Genomic DNA, 20,438 nt, shown 5'->3' with positions numbered 1-20,438 from the left:
TCTATCATGTCCATCTCTGATGATATAACATGAAAATGCCATTGACTGTTTCTTTGTGAAAGAATGCACTTCCTTAATGAAGAAACCACCATTTGTTGTTCACCTAGCAGTAACTGTTCCAGTTCAGAGCAACTTCAGTTTCCTTATAGATTCATCTTCTTTATCCCCAGCAGCAGAAACAGCACTGCCTTAAAAACAACATAAAAAGGGATTAGAACCTGTAACAAAAATCCAGCCAGATCTTTCTTTTGCAAATCTTCTCCCCTCCTTCCATCTCCCTTGCTATGTATATAACTATATATGTTTCCACATACAAATATCTGGATATTCATGGCTACATCCAATATACACTCAACTCATATATATTACCTTAGTGATGTTACAGGACTCTAAATATAAACAATTATTTCATGTTTCTTGAAAATACAAGTACTATAATCAGTATAACATGCAAAGCGGAGATTAATTCATTCTCTAGTTATGCTGCCACTACATGACTGTTCCTTTCTGGGATGTAACTTTTGGGCTGTCTCCTGTGTTTTCCTAAAAACATCAGATATATAGCTCACAAATGTTAGGATGCAAGAAATTTTCATTAAAGAACTGGAAGAACATAATTTAGGTTCTTTGGGATGATGTTCATATAAGAGGAAAGAAATACTCAGTTTTAATTAACTAAACAAAAAAAAAAACAACCTTTGGTGCTTTCTTACATTCTCTTTACAATTTGAACATAGTTGTAGGGCCTGATGTTTGCAATGTGTTACAAGTGTATTTCCCCAGCTCTGGCTCTGGCATGCTTTGTGAATTTTAGCATGCTCCTGGTGGGTTTGTGCTGCTTTTCCTGATGTCCTTGGTCTGCAGCAAGCAGAGTTTCAGGGTCAGGATTTTTGGTTTGTATCTCTTCCTGGGCTGTGCCCACATGGCCACAGGACATTGAAAGGAACATAAAAGGAAAAAGGGATTTATGTGTTTGAATGCATTCTTGGACTCAAAGAAAGTAGAAGAGGAAATGACAGCCACATTCCTTTAACCTTAGCAGTAAATCTAGCTTTGACAATTATAATCTCCTGAGGACCCAATCATCTAGCTGATTTAAGGTTTCCAAAGCTGTTTATGGGACTTAAGAATGCTGATATTCGGTTTAATAAAAATCTGTTGAGATGGTCTTTCTAGATGGTCTTAAAATTGTGCTCAGTATTTGGAAGTGTTTAGCTTTCACCTTTAACGTATAAAATAAAAAAAATGAAGCTGACAATTTGAATAGCAGTCATTGCCGTCCACACATCACACTTTTATTCTACAGTACACAAACAGGTGATCCTTGTTTAGTTTTAGGCCCACCTTGGCAGCATGGGGGGAAAACACTGGAATGAGCTAGCACTGTAATCTGCATGCAGTGAGATTCCTATGTCTAACACTGATACTGCTTTTCCTTCCTTTCTTGCGCTAGTGTTGGGCATTTCTGCCCCCACAATGCTTGTGTCAAACTTACTACATAAACTATACTCAAAGCCTATATTTTAGGAGGTTTAGTATCTTTATTAGTTAGTTGGTTATTCACATCTTCCTTTTTAATAGACACATGCTAAAAAGGCAAGCAGTTGTGTTTTATTCGTTTAATCGGTTATGCCTCTGAAACTCTAATCCCCAGTTGCAATCAGAACTACATTTATACCTTGGAGTTTCCTCTTTTTGTAAAGCTGAGCCTAACTTGCCCATTTTACTCAAGCGCACATTTAAGGGCACAAGTTTCTTTTCCGTATATTGAAACCAGAGATGTCTTCACTACGGAAGAAAACAGTTTTTCTGCTGTTCTGTTTTAGATAAAAGCCTAGGCCAGAAAGTTCAGATCGGTTCTCAACTTCCCGTTTTCTTTAAGAGTTTCTCAGCTCCATGCATCAGAAGGCTCAGTTACTTCACATGCAAGAAAGGCACCAAGTGTGGAAGTTGGATCACCCAGACGAAAGAAAATCAAGACTTTGTGAGGAGCTCCTTCATAGACATAAATAAAAGGACTTTGGTTTTTGCAGGGTGAGATCCATAATCATTAACTCATTTGACTTAGAAAAACTGTCTTGGTTTCAGACAATTCAGTAGGAAGGTGAGGTCTTTTACTGTGTGTGGAAATGAAATAAACGGAGCTCTTCTCCAGCAGGAGTACTAAGAACCTGTAGGTAAAGGCTTTTTCTAGTGAAGATGAACCAGGTAATATTTTGTGGATCCAGATGCATGTTTTGATCTTGATGACTGCTCAGCTTCATCCTCAGTCCTCCGGAGTTTTAAGGATTCTCCAGAACCAAAAGGTGGGGTATGCAATTTGTATTTCTTTTTATTTGTTGAATGAAACTAAGCTGTGTGCTCAGCTTGATGGAGTGCCTTTGCCTGGATGGCTGTGACATGACATCAGGGATCTGAACCCCCAGGAATGTTCCAGGCGTCAGTAACCAGATGTGTTGCACAATGGGAAAATCTGGGGGGAAGAAAAGCATCCTCAGCATTTGGCAGGAAAAAGACAGAGCAGTGCTGTGAGTGGATGCTCAGCCAGCAGGGGAGGGAGTTGGAGAAAGAGGCTTTCTTTTCCTTTTAACACACTCCTCTCTGTGCTGGGACAAGAAAGTGAGCGAGAGTGCAGTTACCAGCTGCCTGTCCAACCCTTTTGATCCAGAGGGGAGAGAGGTGCTCAGTGGGGAGGAAGGAGAAACATGAAGATGGAGTCAGAACAGGAGAAATGAGAGGAGGTAGGATGAAGGATACTGGGGGAGTGAGGGGAGGAATCAGCCCCTGGCTGCAGTAAGTTGTTATGAGTGACTCTAAGTAGCATGGGAGACTTCATGTGGGAAGCTAGTGCAGACCAGATCTCAACTCACACCATGATTTGCTTCATAAAAGCATGCCCTGTACAGCACAGGCTGAAATTGAAGGCTACCTTCCTCCTCTCTTCAGATTTGTCCTTTTGCTTTTTCACATGGAAGTGGCTTCTCAGGTTTAGGTTGGATAGTATGTGAATAGACATAAATGGACCTCTAGCACCAAACGTGATTTTAGGCTACGTAACAGCTAGAGAGAGGACAATTCACGGAACAAAGGTCAGTAACGTTCATTCCTTTATTGACTATACAGGGAGACTAAAATTGGAAGTGTTGATGGATATTATAAGTTCCCTTCACAGCCTAACCAAACCACAAGCTATGTGATCCTTTACTCAGTTTATGCTGTTGAGAACAACATCTGTTTATCTGTGCGTATAACTGCAATAGTATTTTACTGTTTCAGCTGACAGCAGCAGGGAAAGCAATCCACTTCCTTTCAAAATTGCCTCAGCAAATGACAACATTGCTGAAGGTTTAGTCACCTGCTCGTGCTTGTCAAGGGCTGGTACAGTAAGGTGGACAAACTGGAAAACCTAGTATTGCACAGCTGAGGGCTGTTGTTGCAGCGACTAGGCAAATCGATACTTCCTCCGTCTCCCATTTGTCGTCTGCACTAGCTACTGAGATCATTTGTCCTTTCAAGGAATTCCCCTTATTTATCAGTATTTTGAGATCACTTCTGTGAAAACTATCCCAGCTCTTACTGTTACCGTCTCCAGCCTCACACCAGAACTGCTGCTGACCAGAACTGCTGCTGAAACCAGAAGGAAATGAGTTGCCTCCATGCTTTCTTCAGAGACAGAGGTCCTTGCACAGAGACAGAAGCTATGAAAAGGCAAAGCTCTGGTCAGGAGCATGAGATTATTGAATTACAAGAAGATAATGTGGAGGAAAGTCAGGCTGATCATGACAAGCCTCTAAATGCTCAAACAAGAAAGGTAGGAATTTCACTTGCTCATTTGATGCTTGCTGTTGGGGAAAATACCACACAGCAAGAGAAATGACACTTTGCAGGAATGTCTTGTAAGGGTGGTTTAATTTGTTGTTTGAGGGAGAGGGAAAGGTTATTCGCTTGAAAGTAAAGGCTAAAGACCTTTTAAAGATATTTCTTTTCTTCTTCTCAATGAAGTATTCTAATATTGGAGTGGAATTTTAAGTTTTTTTATTTTTTGGTGCTTGGCAGTTTGTGAAATTTAACTTAGGAAATGAAGTTGTAATTGGTACTGTGAGTTTTGCTTTCTCCTTTCATGTGCTGTCAGTGGGATTAGGCTCAAAACCAGAAAGAAAAGTTGAAACCCATATTAAAACCAGGCTTTCTTTCAGAACAAATTAATCAGAAAACAGCGTTGCCAAAACAAGAATAGGATGTCCTGAAACAGACCATGCTGGATTCTCTCTCTTTTTATCTTTGAGGAATTCGCAGTTGCTAACACTTGTGAATTGGTATGAACAGAGTGCCCCAAAGCCTCAGTTAAGACCAGCATGTGAGTCCTGAGGGAGGTAGCTCCCAGCATTTAGCTGAAAGCTATGGAACAGACTAATGCTGGCAGAGGAGCAATATATACTCACAGGTGACTGTTGGACAATGATTTTCATTACTTACTCGAGAGCAGAGTGAATAGCTGTGGCAGAGCTGAGAAGTTTCCCACTTTTCTGTAGGGATGGCTGAGCCCTCCCGAGAGCTCGTCTGTATTAGTCACGCCACCCCTCCCTTCCTGCTCCTGGCCGAGCGACAGCGACTGCTTCCTTGTGTGAGCCCCGCTGATCATCTCTCTGGGCTGATTCATTCCACCGCCTAGGCAAAAACCCCATTCACTCTACTATATATATCGGGGGCCAGTTACTTCTCCTCTGGTCTGGTAAGCTGAAACAGCTTGCTGCAGAGTTGGACAAATTCTAGGGAGGTGCAAAGAGGAACAGGAGAGGGTGGAGGAGAGGCAGGGGTGAGCGAGATCCGCTTGGCTATTTTGAGAAACTTTACCCTTAAGTTTCTGTTTAGCCTTCGCCTCCCCAGAACTGAGCTTTCATTTGGGCTCTGTTTCTGCTGATTCTGGCAATTGGCTTTCTATCCTATAGGGACCGCTGGAAAATTATCACCCTCTGCTTCCTGCTCGGGTGGCAGGTTAATGAGAACTGCCCTGCCCACTGGGGAGAAATTTTCTCTGCTGCTGCTCCCTCCCGGCAGTCTTGCGATAGATAGTATATAGGCAATGTCCAGAGGGCGTTGGCCCAGCTGGTAGGGGATAGTTGGGGAGCTAAATGTTTGCTTGAAATCAACCCTGTTTGCTATGTGTGATTAGGAATTACACTCTTGTGATGGTCTAAATATGTGGCTCAATCGAAACTTGGGCTTGGTAACTGTCTGTCTCAACTGACATTACTATGTCTGATTTCATAGTTGTACTCTAGGCAGTAGTTACTGGCTTTTTTCTTTTTTCAGATATGAAATGATATGCTAGTGTCAAGTATTAAATTGAAGCTTCATTATTCTAATACATTTTAAAAATCAAATAAAAAATATGTATGTAAACATGATTACACCTGAAAGCATGCTGTAACCGAAACCATATTCAGCCTTTGCCTGTCGTTCTCCACCAAAGCAAAGTTCTGCCTGCAGGGGTATCTGCAGAGAGCGCTTTCCCTTTCTCTGCCCCCGCTCCTGGAAAAATTACTCTTGTAAGATGTTTCTGTGGGTGTCTGTTTTCTCCCCCTGTTCATCTGCCACCCCCAAAGAAGCTTTGAGCCAGCTGGTGGATGTCAGTTAAATTCAGTGAAAGGCTTTCTATTATGCTGGGTTCTTAGAAAGTTCAAAAAGTAAAGGAAGGTAACCTGGGTTAGTGCCTCCAGCCATCAGCTAGTTCCTGCCAACCTGCACGTGTGTGGCCCAGACAACCTACAGCATGTGCTTTTCCTCGCCTCATACTGATGCCAAAAAGGACATGGAGTTTACAGCTGGGTTTATGGTCGATGACAGGAGGAGGAATTAAAAAGGCAGCATGGTCTACTTTTTTATGAATTCATGCCCTTCCTTCAATCTTCTGGCTGTGGAACAAAATAGTTGGAGGGGTTTTTTTATTTGTTTTGCTATATCACCTAAACTTTTTTTTTTTTTTTAAAATATTAATACTGTTGGGGTAACTAATAAAGCACTAACTTCTGCCACTAACTTCTTATTAAAAATTAAATGAAAGGCAGGTATTGTCCTTTCTCTCTATATGAAAGTGCACACACGCACAATTTCTTTGAAGAGAGTTTCCTTGTGATCTCCTAGAACAGGTGAGATTTCTAATAAACTTTCTGTTAAATGTACTCAATAGCCTTCAAGTTTCCAATCTTCTGAAAAAAAAGGGAGTCAGCTGTAAAAGTCTCAATTATTTTACAGTGTTCTTTAATGCAATAGTATCTAATGAATAGCAGTCCACTTGCTTTGGGTGCTGGCATCCAGGAGCTATGCAGACTGATATCATCAATGTTGCAGAGGTGAATGATTTTGGAAATTCCTCTACAGACAGCTTTTTGGTTAGGAGAGATGGCAAACATTAAAAGGACAGCTTGTGGAACATGTGAATCAAATCTATGTAGTTTAAAGAAAAATTTGGAAGCCATGAAAGCACCTTTGTAGCACCTGTCTCTTTCAAGTAATAATCTGCCTGTGAATGTCTTTTATTCTCTGCAGGTCTACACTCCCACCTGCAGCAGTACTTAATGGTGGGAACCCCTGGGGCAGGGCATTGCTTACCAATGAGACTCTCCCACTTATGTGGGGTTTTTTGTTTCTAAATGTTACAGTAGAGACATGTTTAAATATTTTTTTCACACCTTATTTCATTAATCAACATGCCCCTTCCTTTTGTAACTAGGAGAGAGATCACTGGAAATCATGTGGGAATGTAGTTTTCTGGAGGTGTAAACTATGGATGGTTATAAGTACAATTTTTCTAGTACTCTTCCTGGTCATTCTCATCAGCCTAATTCTTTATTCTAGTAAGTATCTCACTCTCGGTTCATCCTCTAATAAAAATGTACAATATGTGCAATCTAATATAACACAAATTGAGCAGTAGCATCCTTTAAACTCCTTCTGTAAACTGCTGAAGGGACTGGGATGCTGACTGCAGAGGGTGGTGTGTTGAGTAGTGGATGTGAACGCTTTTATTTTAGCAGGCAGCAAGCAACTTGTATCCTGATCAGATGGCAATTCCAGTTTGTAGCTAAGTGAGAAAATGTAAGAACAGAGTCGGGGATGAGGATGGAAATGATGCTTGTAACATTGCAACAAGTGCAATGAATCATTTACATCCCCTCATGTGATGTCAGTGCTTGTCAGGCTCCCAAAGCAGCTGACTTTCGCTAATAGGGGCGGGTGATTGACCTCCATGTGCTGTCACTTTTCCTCAGGTGACTTGCACTTTCTTTCTGTCACTCCCAGTCAGTCATTACCTAGGAAATTTGTGAGAAAGACACCCTGGAGAAAGCCAAGAGGGGTTTTTTTTTTCCCCAATACTTCTGCTAATTGGAACTTTGAACCCCCTTTCTATCTTCTTTTGAATATTAGATGTTTACACGGATGAGGATGACTATTGGGATCCTGATGCACTACTAAATAGTGGAAATTGTCGCAATTTTTCGGGAACGTTGGAGTTAATGTGTGGTCTCCCACACCTTTTCTCTGAAGACATTACTAAGAGGGTATGTGTTGATGTGGTTCTTGGCAAAGCCGATTCTGCTTGTAACACAGATTCAGTGCTTTCCCTTTTAAGAAGTTTCCATTTCTCTGTGTAGCAACTCAGTCATTTGCAAGCCCTCAAAAAATTCGGAGTTGTACTTTTTCTAGTATAATCTTAAGACCTGATCTAGAAAAAAGAATTGTCTGCTTTTAAGCACACAAGCAGTTTACATTGATTAAAAAAAAAAACAAAAACAAAAAAAACCACGCCTGATTTTTTTCCCAAATTTGAGTAATGACTGTGACATGGTCTTCACCTTTTTTCATAGAATCATTGAATAATTTAGGTCAGGAGGGGCCTGTGAAGGTCATCTAAACCCAGTGCTGGCTAAAAATCCTGTGTGTTGCATTGTCCTACAAGTACAGCCTGGGTTTATAGCTGCCATTTCCATTGAGCCATCACAGCTCTGAGTTACGGCTGAAATAAGCTGAGCAGGCATGGCAGTGCTGATTTAGACTTATTGTGGAAGGGGAGTCTCAGTAGAGAGACCCTTCCCTCTACCAAGTAAGAGTAGAAGAGCTTTTTGGTATGGATAAAAACCCAAGCCAAACAACATAAATTGCACATGGCAACATGAGCACATACTTTTAGTTCACCCTGAATGCTTCCATTGTGTTAAGGTAATACAGTAATCACTCAAACACACTGATTAACTTGTCTGTCAAGCTTAAAAGGATTGTGCACCTTTTCCAGGAGAGATATTTGCTGATATTTGACCTTCAGCACCTGCGTTTATGCCCCTTAAAACACCTTGTAAGAATGATTTGCTGTACTTTCTTTTATGGGGAAAAGAGAGAGTGAATGGAAGAAATATTTTTTTCTTTTTTTTTTCTTTTTTCTCTCCAAGTTAACAGATGTCTACAGTTCATCTCCAGCTCTAGGACGCTATTTTAGGTCAGCTCAGGTGGCTTATTTCAGGTAAGCAATTTCTGTCACCAAAATTATCTGAAAATTCCAGGCTTTTGGTGAGACATACTTGTGCCTATCTAAATATGCACAACATTAAAATCTGTGAAAAATAGGTTGTTTGGGGGAAAGTTACATATACAGGTAGTGAAAACCGGTCGAAGCATCCTTTGGTGTAAATGGCAAGTGCTGCTAATAATATGACAGTAACATTTTGTTGCTGTTAAGTATCGTCTCTGTTGTCTTTGGTTCCTAGTGTAGCCCTTAATAAACATATTCAAGGATATTTATTAAAAGGAAAATGAGCTGCTAGAACCACTTGAGGTCAACATGGCTTAAATAGCCTTAAAGAAATAAAACCTGGTTCATGGGGAGGGGAGAACGGTTTTGTTCCCAAAAGAGCTAAAGGCAACAGGGACATACAAGTCATGAGAGCCAAAACAGTAATATTGCATTGCTGGTTTGATTGGACCACTTTACTTTGGACAACAGGAGCAAATCTTAAAGCAGCAGCGTGTTGGAGAGACTGGTGGAACAGGAGTGAGAGCAGAGCAGGTGGCAGAGTGGGGGCTTGGCTAGCCTGGGTGGGAGACGCTTACACATGAAGCAGAAGCTCAGCCACCAAAGGCTGGTGGAGCCAGAGGAATAGCAGTGGTGGGAAGAAGGGGAAAAACATCCCGGCCTGCCTCGCAGAGGCAACAGAAAGCTTCAAGCTGGAACAGAGGGAGACTCTTACTCTCGGCAGAAACTGGCACTGGAGGAAGGCACTAAAGTTTACTGTGTTTGAGACTGTAAAGTTTTAATCTACGGAGATACCACAGATTTACAACAGGAGGGAGGCTGAGCAGCAGAGGGAAAAGCGGGGCTGGAAAGGCCAGCTGCAGCGTGGTCCTGCCATGGAGAGATAGCAGAGAGGCAAAGGAAGGCAGTCAGAGAGCTTCCCCAAGGACTTCTGAAAAAGCACTGTTACAAAAGGGATTAGAAAGACAGGAGAAAATCAAGGAAAGTAGATTTGCAAAGTCCCAAGGCCTTTGAGAGAACAAAAACAGAGGAAGAGCCCCCTTGGGCTGCGGCAAGGGGCAGTCCTGAGGGCACTCCGGGGAATGTGCTCCCCTGCTCTGCCAGTCTTGGGTATGCCAGCTCTGTTCAACGACGGAGCTGTAGCTCCTTAGCCTTATGGGTAAAAACTATGATTTAGACCATCAAGTACAAAGCTATAGTTCTGCATACATATTGACTTGCTGATCTCTCTCTCTCTCTGCCTCTTTGTGTGTGTGTGTGTGTGTCTCTCTCTCTGCCTCTACCTCTCTCTCTCTCTGTCTCCTTTTCCCCCATCCAACTACTTTTTTGACATTTTAAATTCTGTGAGTACAAAATGTAACTGTCAAATTGTAGTCAGTGGATTTAGTAGATTGCAAACAATGAAATCTCCAGAGAGAGACTCCAGTTTGGTGGTTTGCGTAATCCACTCCAGAGCTGAGTTAGGAGCACAGCTGGGAGGCCCCAGGTACTACTAGCAGGAGAGCAAATCTTTCTGCAGGTTCTCAGATAACCTCGCAGCACCTCTTATCGTTATGTGCTTGTGAAGCACGAGTGCTGAAAACCTCACTCCATTAGGACACGTGTCCAATTGCCCTTTGTGCGTTTGAAAACTTGTCTCAGGTTGGCTTCAGGTATGTGCCCAATTTCTGTTAATGTCAAGAGCTGCTCTGAGGAGGGAGAGGGAGGAATCTTTGATGGCAGTTTTCTTTTATAATGCTCTTCTTTAGAACAAGTTTTAAAAAAATCCATGCCAACATTGATATGAAAAGTCAGTCTTTTCAATAAAAAAAAGACCCAGTGGGGATGTGAAAGAATTCATACTTGGCTTTGTTTTTCAGTAATGAAAGCTCCACTGTATTTTATCAGCTAGAGTTTTCTGTGCCACCATCAACAGAGGGGTTTATGGAAAACACAATGAACCCAGATTTTATAAGGAACGTTTTACGTCAAAATATTTATGACGAAGATGATACTTTTAATCCTGGGACATCTGAATGTAACAGGTTAAAGCTTGACCCGACTTCTCTCACATTAACATGTAAGTGTTGTACGTTAGAGAGACTTTCTTTACAACGAGCAGAAGTATTTACTTGAAAGGAGGGAAATCTTTCTGGAAAGATGTTGAGATTTGTTGGTAAATATATTTTGCACAACAGTATTAAGAAAATTTTAAAATACTCCGTTTTCAAGAAAGTCTTGTTATGCTTAGCTTATAACCTAGGATTCACTGTTTGGTCGTCTGATGAGAAAGGGAGTAGTGATGAGACTGGTTAGCTACGGACTCCAACCAAACTTTTCAGATCTCTTCTTGCATTTTATGCGCACAAAGAAAATCTCCTCATATGTGTGTGTACCATAACGGGGAGCCAAATAAATAAAATGTTTCACCTTATTGTATATTCATATCTGAATACTTATAAAACAAATTTTAATCAAAATAAAACAGGACAAGTAATTTGGGAGTGAACTTCTGATTTTTTTCACAGTCAACAATGAAAAAGCCTCCTGATTTTCGACTTTTCAGAATTTTTGGGGAAAATTTATTATGCACAGCGATACCTTTTAAAGGAACCAAATGTTCATTCTTCCAGTTTTTCTAGGAGTGATTCCAATGCATTTAGATTTGTCTTGATTGAAATGTCAGTATAAATTCTTATGAGCTTTGCAGTTTTATTGAAAACAATGCATGGAACTGCTTCCCCCCATCCCCAACTTACTAAGCCACACCTACGTGCTTTCAGAATAATTCTAGGCTAACACATCACCTTACAGTGTATATAAGTAAGATTTGCAATTAACTCATACTGATTTTTCTTGGTACTCTTATCAAGGGACAAGAGAGAAACAAGTTGTGAGTTCCAATTCTTAGTATCATTTTGTTCCTTATATATTGACAGGATTCATAAAAAATGCAGTGTAAAAGGGACAGGAAATAATATGCTGAAATATCTAACTAAAGTTTCATTTTAATGTTAATAATGTACTGTTTTAACTTTCAGAGAAATGATGGAAAGACTCCTCATCTTCCTCTCCGCCTAGAAGAGATGGGCTTCTCCTACCTATTAGTAATCCCAGGGTAGGGAGCTATTCATTAGGTAGAAACACTTCTAAAGATGTTATCCTGTAAATACTGTCTGTGATGCAATATGTAAATGGAATGTAACGTAAATGGAAAATGTGGTATATTTATAACAGTGTTGTACTCCTATAACACCGCTACCTCCTTCTTTATTGTTGTCCTGATAGCTCAATAACCCATTTCACTCTTGTGAAAATCATGTATCTTGTCTGATGCACGCTCTGTTGACTTTGAAACCTCTGCTTTGTCTTGCCTTACGATTAAATCTCGATTCCCTGCACAAGCTATAAAAGGACTCTTGCACATGGCACCTTTCTTCTTCTCTTGGCTTATCCAAAATTATCTGCACAGCTTCATCCTTAATGCTCACTTCCACCCATGCTCATGTCTGTTACTTTTTTCCCTGCTAACTTCATATGCCATGTTTTCCCGTTCTTCTTTCCTCATAAAACAGCCTGAAACTTAAATATCCTCTCTATTTCCTTTAATTACATGCAAGACCTTTGCACTAGCTTCTTAAGTGAGCTTCAACTCTCATCGTTCCCTTATTCATCCTACAGTCTTCCTGGATAAGGTGGTATTTGCTCTATTTTTCACCTCTGTAATGTGAAATAGAAATGAAGGAAGAAACATCAGGAGGAAAAATGTCTTGCTCACTAACGCATCTGAATGCCACAGGAATCTTTCAAGGGTCAAATTAGCTGTGTGCCTTGATAATTAGCTTCTCGTACTAGTGAATAGACAGGTATTTGATCCACATTTGTAAATTCAAAGAGAAACTAATCTATACCCTTAATTATAGTCCCTGTCCCAGCAGTGGGGATAAAAATGAACAGATGCAAGATATTTGCCTTAATAAGGCAGCAAATAGTTGTTCTTCTTGACAGAGATCAGATGAGATGGACCAATGCCAAGAGGAAGGTGCTGAAGCAGACCATGTAGGCCAGCGTGGCATGAGAGTTACAGCCAGTAACTGGCTTTAACATGAAAATTAAAAATTAAGCATTAACTTTACGTGGAATGGAATGGATTCACTACCATGTTAGTGAAGTATAGCTTCTTGTCATTTGTTTATAGCCAGTACAAATGTTAGTACTGTTGGATAGACAAATTTATTTTAAGAAACCTTTTGTATTGTAAGAAATAACTTATGGGAAATTGTGTTCCTCTTTTTCTAATATTACCAGTTTATTTAAGGAGTAATCTGACAATTTTACTGTGCATTAAATTATTTATTTTTACTCTTAAAGTGATTGTTTTCATTCTTCAGCAGCTCCAATCTTTCAGCTGTTTGAGTTGGAAAATAACCATCGGAATTCTAAATGCTGGGAGCTGTATGAAGCGTCTGTCTGACAGAGCCGTACATTCAAACCCGTGCTTGAGTTTTAACTGAGCTTGGGAAACAGCCTGCACCAAATTAGTAGTTCACATGGCTCTCTATTTGTGGCTAATTCTGACCCTATCTTGATTTGCAAGATGTAGCGTTGGCTGTAAGAACCATAATTTCTCTTGATGTAATATTCTATGCAGCATACAACTAGAAGAGATATTCCTTCTCATTCTTACAATGGGGAAGGATAAAATTCATGGTTTGTATGGTTTGTCCCAAAAGCAGCAGGCTATGAAAATACCAGCAGGAAGGAAATAATTTGCCTTTGAGATCTTGCTTGATCTTATTGCTCTTACTAAGACAGCTGAACCTGCCCTTGAACACTTCTTTATCTTGATTCTGTTTCTAAGAACTGAAAAATAATACAATAATTGTGTTTCTTTATGGTAATATCCCTATGTGATTAACAGTCGACAGAAGAAAGAAGGAGCCAAGCATTCATTTTCTTTCCAGCCATCCTACTCTGCCCCAGTGCCTTTGCCCCAGCAATTCACAGGAAGAAGGAGGTGGAGTTGTAGCAAGATGTTGTGATATTCAACAGAAAATGTCCGCCTTTACAGTCTACCTCCAGTCAAGCTTTGATTGAAGGAAATGTCAAAAAATGACAAAAAGTGGTTTTTGGTTTATATCTTTGAGGTAAATTGGTCATGTAAAAGAAAATAACCAAGTGAATTAATTATGACCTCATCCACTAGGGACAGAGCAGTGTGAAAACACATTATTTCATCAAGTTAGATATTTTGTGTGAATGCTTATTAATTTTAATAGAAGGAGCGTGGGTAATACTTTAATGACTGAGGCAACTGAGACTCCGTTAAAAAGGAAGAGGAAAGATAGTTCTGATAATTCAGCTTGTGGAGTGTACAACCAGCCCTTTAAAATCCCATGGCAGGCAGTCATCTGTGTAGCCACAGCAGCCAGAACAAATCTGGGGCAGATTCAGCTGCCTGCCACTGCAGCGGTACCTGCAGAGTGCTGCCTGCACCACGCTAGCCGTGTGTCTGTCCACTGCTGCATGCAACCACTCACCCATGGGACTGGCCCCGGCACCGAAACTGCAGGTGGGAATCGCAAAGGCGCTACACCGTAAAGCCAGGGCTGCAGCCAGCAATCACGTAGCAAGGAAGATTTAAAATCAGGAAAACTGTTCAACATTTTCTTCCAAATTGTTTTATTACAAAAATGGAGGGAGCAAAAAACGTGCTTAAGCAAGAACACAGGCACATGATCACTTTATGATCTCTGGTGAACAGTTGAATAACTGGTTTCAGTCCTATGCGCATGTCCAGAAATGCTGCTTGCAGAGGGGTGATGGGCTACGGGGAGGTTATGTTCTGGCATTGCAGAGAACCAAACCTGGGACTCCAGCAGAAGTGAGCTGGAAACGTTGTGGCATGGAGGCAACACCTGGGAATCTTCTACTGAGAGGTGTGCAGTTACTGCCTGCGCAGCATCAGGTTTCATTTCAGCCTTCTAAGTGGCCGGAATTTTTGTTTTGCATGCAGTTTGTTGCTTTTTTATTTAATTCCAACTTCATTAAGACTTCACTCTAAGATAAGTAGCGTTACATTAAAGGGGGGGAGGCAATTTGAGAAATTAGTTATTTATCAAAATTGTACATTGTATAATGGTATATATCAAGCAGGCCAGAGGAACTTTGGAAAAGAGTAAATGCACCTAACACAGGTTCTATGCTTTCATTTAAAAAACAGAATACCCCCCCCAAACAAAAAAAAAAAACCAGCAAGGGGTGTTATTATTGCATTTTTGAGATTTCTATCAGTAGTTCTGTAAGACCCCTTTTCAAAAAAAAGTACTGTAAAAGTCCAGAAAAATGTGCAGCCTCAGTTGCTTCTAGTAATGAAACACCTAATTTTCTATAGAGAAACATTGTCTTACACTAGCAGTTGCTACTGATTCCTCCTGGTTTAATTATCAAGTCCTGTACCCTGTCCATGTCTCATTACGTGATCACCTTTTCATGGACAGATTTGTCCCGTTGGAAATGACTGGCAGATGTGTCCTAATGAGTAAGCTCAGTAACATGAGGGAGGTGTTTGTTTGAAGACCTGACAGCAGAGGTAGGATGGTTAGCAAGGCTGCGTACTGCTGGCTTAAACATTCAAGTAAAAGAGTGCCTTGGGAGCAGAAAGTGTCCCTTTCTAAGTTATCAAGATGTAATCATATTCACTGTGCTCTTCACTGGCAATATTTTCCTTCCTCTTGGGCACGTTGACAAGTGCGTATTCAGTTTGATTATTGGTGTTAATCACAGAGGCTTCATGTTTTATGTCGTGGCTGACAGTAGAGTACCACAGTTCACTGGAATTCATAGCATCTTTTTTGGCAAAATGTTCCTGAGAGGGGGAGAGAAAGAGAGAGAGAAGCTTCAACATGATTATACCTTGAAGAAGTTTGCAATGTGAACAAATCTGGTATAGCCTGTGTGCTCATGCAGTGGAGTTGACCAATGTACATAGTACCAAGAATGGTTTGTAAATCCACAGTCATTTCCCTACTGTACAGGCTGTGGCTGGACACCAGGAGCACCCAAGACCACGTGCATAGCTGGTGTGGATGGTGGGTGAAGGCCTGACTCTTGTTCCGAGGTCGGTAGCACTTAGTGGTAGGTTACGCAATAAAAAGCTCATCACCACACACACGAGGGTGGGGGAACCCGAATCATCCCCTGCCCTGGGTCCCCCCAGGGCTGTCCCAAGAAAGCCATCATCCTGGTGGTCCCAGGGTGACATCCACCCGAGGAGTGAATGGGAGCAGCTCTCCAGATCACCTTGCAGATGGGGGTGGAAGGGGAGTCACTAAAGGTACGGGACACATTATCGATGCATGTGAGGGGAGAGCATTTGGGGTTTACACGAGGTTTATTATGGGGTGTTTATGGGAGGAACTAAAGGGAGGGACCAGGGTGATTTGCAGAACAGAAAGCATGGGAAAGCAGGGGAATAAAGGGAGGGCCAGGAGAGTTGCGGGCAGCTGGCAGAGAGACCGTAGGGTCTGGGAGTTGACTGAGACCCCAAATGTGTATGTGCGCGTGGTCTGTGCAGGAGAGGCACTGTCCTGGAAGGGGCCCTGGCCTCATGGGAGATGCAGCGGTGGCTAACCCCTGCCCTGGCGGTCCTTGTCTAATGCTTTCCTTGAAAACAGAGGGAGGAGAAGGAAGAGCCATTAATGAAGGAGGAGGTAAGGTTGTGTGGGTAAATGCCTTCCCAACTCTGTTTAGACTTGTCCCTCCTTTTGCCTCTTGAAGGTGTTTGCTAATGTGTTGTGGGTGATTGTGCATCTAAATAGCTAGCAGGATGACTCATTAAATCTAAAGGGACAATGTGAACTGATTAAGTACTCAGAGCCAGAAGTTAAATATTTGTTTGCCCTGATGCTCTTGATTTGAACCCACTGGATAATAAAGCCAGTGAGTAAGTACGGGCTTCATAGTGTCAACCCCTATTGTCTACAGTAGTATCAGTATTTTAAGTGGGTGTTGCTGAGTTCATGCTGACATTTGTAGCTACCTTTCGTACTCTGTAAGTGGACAGAGGTCTTTGCTCCGTGGGTTAATAAACGTAAAGGGTTGTCTTTTATTTTTCAAACCTAGAAGTGAGAAAGAGTTGTTAGAACCTAAATCCTGCAGAATCTTTCTCAGATTTTCCCAGTTTATATAAATCATTTTGTCTGTTTAGATTCTGCTTGGTGTGACAGATCTCCTGACTTTGAGGACACTTCATTGAAATAGTTCCTGAGTTTTGATTTGAGACTTTATAAAACTTTGAGATTTAGAAATTCCAGAAGTTTTAAGGAGCAGAGCAATCAAGGTGGACTTGCTTAAGAAAAGGAATTCCCTACCTATCTGCAGGGGCATGGCTCTCTCCTCTCCTAGCCACTTTTGCAAAGAACTGGGAGGGCAGTAGTGTTTCTCCTAATGTGTCCACGGAATGAGAACAGGTAGGCTCTTTATTTTCATGACTGACTGGCTCCAAATCCACTGAGTGAAGTCTGGAGCGCCTCTTGTCCCTTCCAACATATAAGTCTACCCAAGACTTGCTCATACCCACATTTTCCAGAATCCTTCCAGCCTACAAGTTTTGAAAGGCTGTTATCATCAACCTTCTCTTATCAGTGGGGAGACTGAAGTGCAGAGGTGGAGCGATTTGTCCCACACACTGACAGTGCAGGAGGAGCGAGCATGAAGACTCTTGGGATTTTGTTTGAGTCTTTCATTATTCATAGGCCAAGTTTAATACTCGGAAGGGGCGTCTCTCCTATTGTACTGACAACCCTTCCAGGACTGTTTTCAAACCGCACTCTGGGGCTTTCACTTGGGACCAAAACCTCTCAAAACTAGACAGCTACTTGGCAGGTTCCCCATTACAGTTCCACCGCCTCCTCTTCTCTTCCCCCACAGTCCACCCCATGCTCACATGTACAAAGGATGAGCTCATTTAATCATATCCTTTTCTGTCATCTTGCCCACTTTCTTCAAAATATTCTGCTAAACACCCACATACCAGCCAGGCACCAACTTTTGTTTTACTGATGTCATCTTTATAAAAAAAAAACAACCAACCAACCAGATTGGGCTGCTAAATGGCAATGCTTAGTTCTGCGGCACATAGGACTTCTGGTGATCGTTCGTCATTGGTGACTCAAGAGGCAACTTCATTCACCCTCTGCTGAAATAAACTATTTACAAGGCAGAGGTAGTGAACCACAGGTACTCAGCTGCTGCCTCTCAGAGCCCAGTGTATTAACACAAACGAACGAGTACAGGAGGCTGTGAAGTGCATCAGTTGAGAAGTGGCTGCCCCCCCCCCCTGCCACCCCTTGCCTCCGGGATGATGAGTTTGGGCAGAGGAGCAGGGCACACACCAAGTTATATAGTTACCTCTTAAATTACCATGGGGTGCATTGCCAGAGCTCCTAAATCTAACCCCAAAGCAGGGAAGTAAGATAGACTGGGCAATGTGTTCATCATGCCAGTCTTTCCTGTATTCCTCTCCTGCAGTGCAACCATTTGATTCATTCTGGTTTATAAGAAACTAAACTTTCAGTCTGACAGTGCATATTTTGAGGCTTTTCTTCTTCCTTCTAGAGTCAGTGGGACACTGGAAAGGGAAACCTTATTCTGTTCCAACAGAGACTTAGCCATTCATTGAGACAGCCGCTATTTTTTTACAACGGAAAGATTAACCAAAGCCTTTTAAGCCTCCAAGTATTAAATCTCCCTTTGTCTTTCAGCTGAAGACTTCTTTTATTACTAAACCAAGTTGGCAATAGTCCAGTTAAATGGCTTTTTATTAAATGATGTCATGCTGAAACTGAAACTTTTTTGTGGAAACATGCCAGTTTTGATGAAACTGTGGGCAAGAGAGGTTATGCTGGCTATCTCAGCTACCAGAAAGCTGAGGGTAGAAGGGAAGGAGGAGGAGGAAAGAGAAGTACCCCCGCAGCCATAAATTGCCCTGTGGCTGGGGACACTCATCTAGGGCACGATCACGAGGTACAGCCTCCTGAATTACCTGATTCAGGCCAGGCAGCATTACACTCAGCCTCTGAAATTACAGGTGAGTGCTGCGGTCTGTTTGGCCACCGGCTGCCCGAGAGTGGGGCTGCATATCATTGTTATAGTTTATGTACATACATTTATTTGGTACATAGGCTTAAACTGATGTTTTTCTGCATCCCGAGCAAATAGCCTGATTATGAGTTTTTTTCTCTCCTGCGGCAATGTGATGGACACCTTATCTTTCTGAAATGTGGAAGTTTTGGACTCAGTCGCCCTGGAAAGCAGCGAAAACATTCACTTTCAGTCGTTACCTTGACGGTACTTGGCGGATGGCTGCAGGTCTGCGCTGGGGAAAGAAGAAGAAAACATACGTGATTGTCATTCTTCTGTGCAGCGACAGGACACAAGGACTTTCTGCAGCACAAGATTTACTCAGACTTAGCTACAGACTGAGCACAGGCTGTGCAAAAGCATGAGCCAGTGTAACATTAGTTGGGGAAAGGGTTGAATCTCTGAGGGCTAAATAAGTCTGATGGCTTTTCAAGATTTATCTTTTCTCTAGTTTAACATGCACTTACGTCATGCAGCACTGCTCATCGATCTTAATAAAACCTAGATGTGCGACCTTGTTAGGGTTTTTTTGTGGCTTTGGTTTTTTTTTTTTTTACTTAACTAAAATCAGTTTTACACATGTCTCTTAGAAATGGCTGTTCTTGCTTGCTTGCTCTCTGACTGTATTTCAGCTTTATGGCCAATGCAGCCTTAATTCTGCCTGGGATCGCTGGCTGGGCGCTGGGGCGCAGATGTGCCACATGCCCAAGTGTGCTCTGGGTAGTTGTGCACACGGGTTTGGTGGGCTTGGGCTTTTCTGGAAATTTGTGTCTCTGTCCCATAAGCATCTAAATGGCAGGGGGTTGTTGTTTGCATCATCCTTTCTCACAGCTTTATTTTTAGCTGCCTAGCTGGTTCTTGTTACAAGGTTGATTGAACTACTGGTTGTTCCTGTAAAATTTCAGAGCTGAGCTTTCACTTTTGCCTAAGATAACAGGGTTTTTAAGTTTTGCAACCTAACTGAAGGAAAGACATCAGTCTCTCAATATTGCATTAAAGCTGCCGTCTTAAAGAACTTGCAGTGTTTTAAAACATTACTGTGCTGCCTTGACACTGCCATGAAATAGCCGATGTACATGACTAACATGAAGCTGTTCCACCCTAAGCAAATACTTGTGAAAGTGGTAAAAGTATTATACCAACCCTACATGAATGGCTTTACCTACTGATGGAAAAGGTAGCAGTCTGAATAGAAACCAAGACCTCGTGATTCACATGAACACACGTGATTCTGGCTACTACGTGAGTCTTTCCTCTTTGCATATTTAATATGCAGAAACTATTTTATTAGGAGAATACCTCGTATCGACGTGTGTTTAGAAGAAGTCCTAAACTGTGCTTGTACATGGAAAAGGGGGGCTGGCGTGTGACCAAACACAAGGCATGCTGTGCTGGCAGCCCCCTTCCTCCTGCAGCCCTCCGCCTCGTCTGCAGGGGATGAAGCAGGGGTGTAGCACAGGTGCCCCATGGAGCAGGTGCTCCCCCGCTGCACTGCGGGAGCTTGCAAGCCTGCGGGCCTGCCTGTGACGTACCAAGGCCGAGTTCGCCATCGCAGGAGGCAGCTGCGTGGCGGTGGCCAAAGCAGGCATGGTCTAGAAGGCTGGAGGGGATGGCAGGCCCCTTTTTTTCATTCCAGAAAAAAAGACAAACAAAGAGGCCCCAAATAATCCAGCGAGGTGGGGCAACGAGAGGGCGGGTACCCCCCCACTGGATGCAAGGAGGTTTCCCCCGGCTGGGATGCAAAATGCCTTGCTGTGGCTGGCGGGGCCACCCCTGGCCACTGCCCCCG

General features: G+C 42.2%; 1 protein-coding gene across 1 annotated transcript; it reads left to right on the top strand.

Annotated features, from left to right (window-relative positions):
- Positions 1 to 3,643: 3,643 nt before the first annotated feature.
- On the top strand, positions 3,644 to 10,686 carry LOC104076403 (chromosome unknown open reading frame, human C3orf52). The gene is given in 6 exon segments (XM_009577251.1): positions 3,644 to 3,811; positions 6,734 to 6,857; positions 7,429 to 7,562; positions 8,448 to 8,518; positions 10,387 to 10,612; positions 10,615 to 10,686. Coding segments are annotated over 6 exon segments (795 nt in total).
- Positions 10,687 to 20,438: the final 9,752 nt, after the last annotated feature.

Source organism: Fulmarus glacialis, unplaced genomic scaffold, assembly GCF_000690835.1.
Source record: "Fulmarus glacialis isolate BGI_N327 unplaced genomic scaffold, ASM69083v1 scaffold41154, whole genome shotgun sequence".
Taxonomy (NCBI): Eukaryota; Metazoa; Chordata; class Aves; order Procellariiformes; family Procellariidae; genus Fulmarus; species Fulmarus glacialis.
Note: the sequence above shows the minus strand (reverse complement) of the source record. Positions and strands in the feature narration are given on the sequence as shown.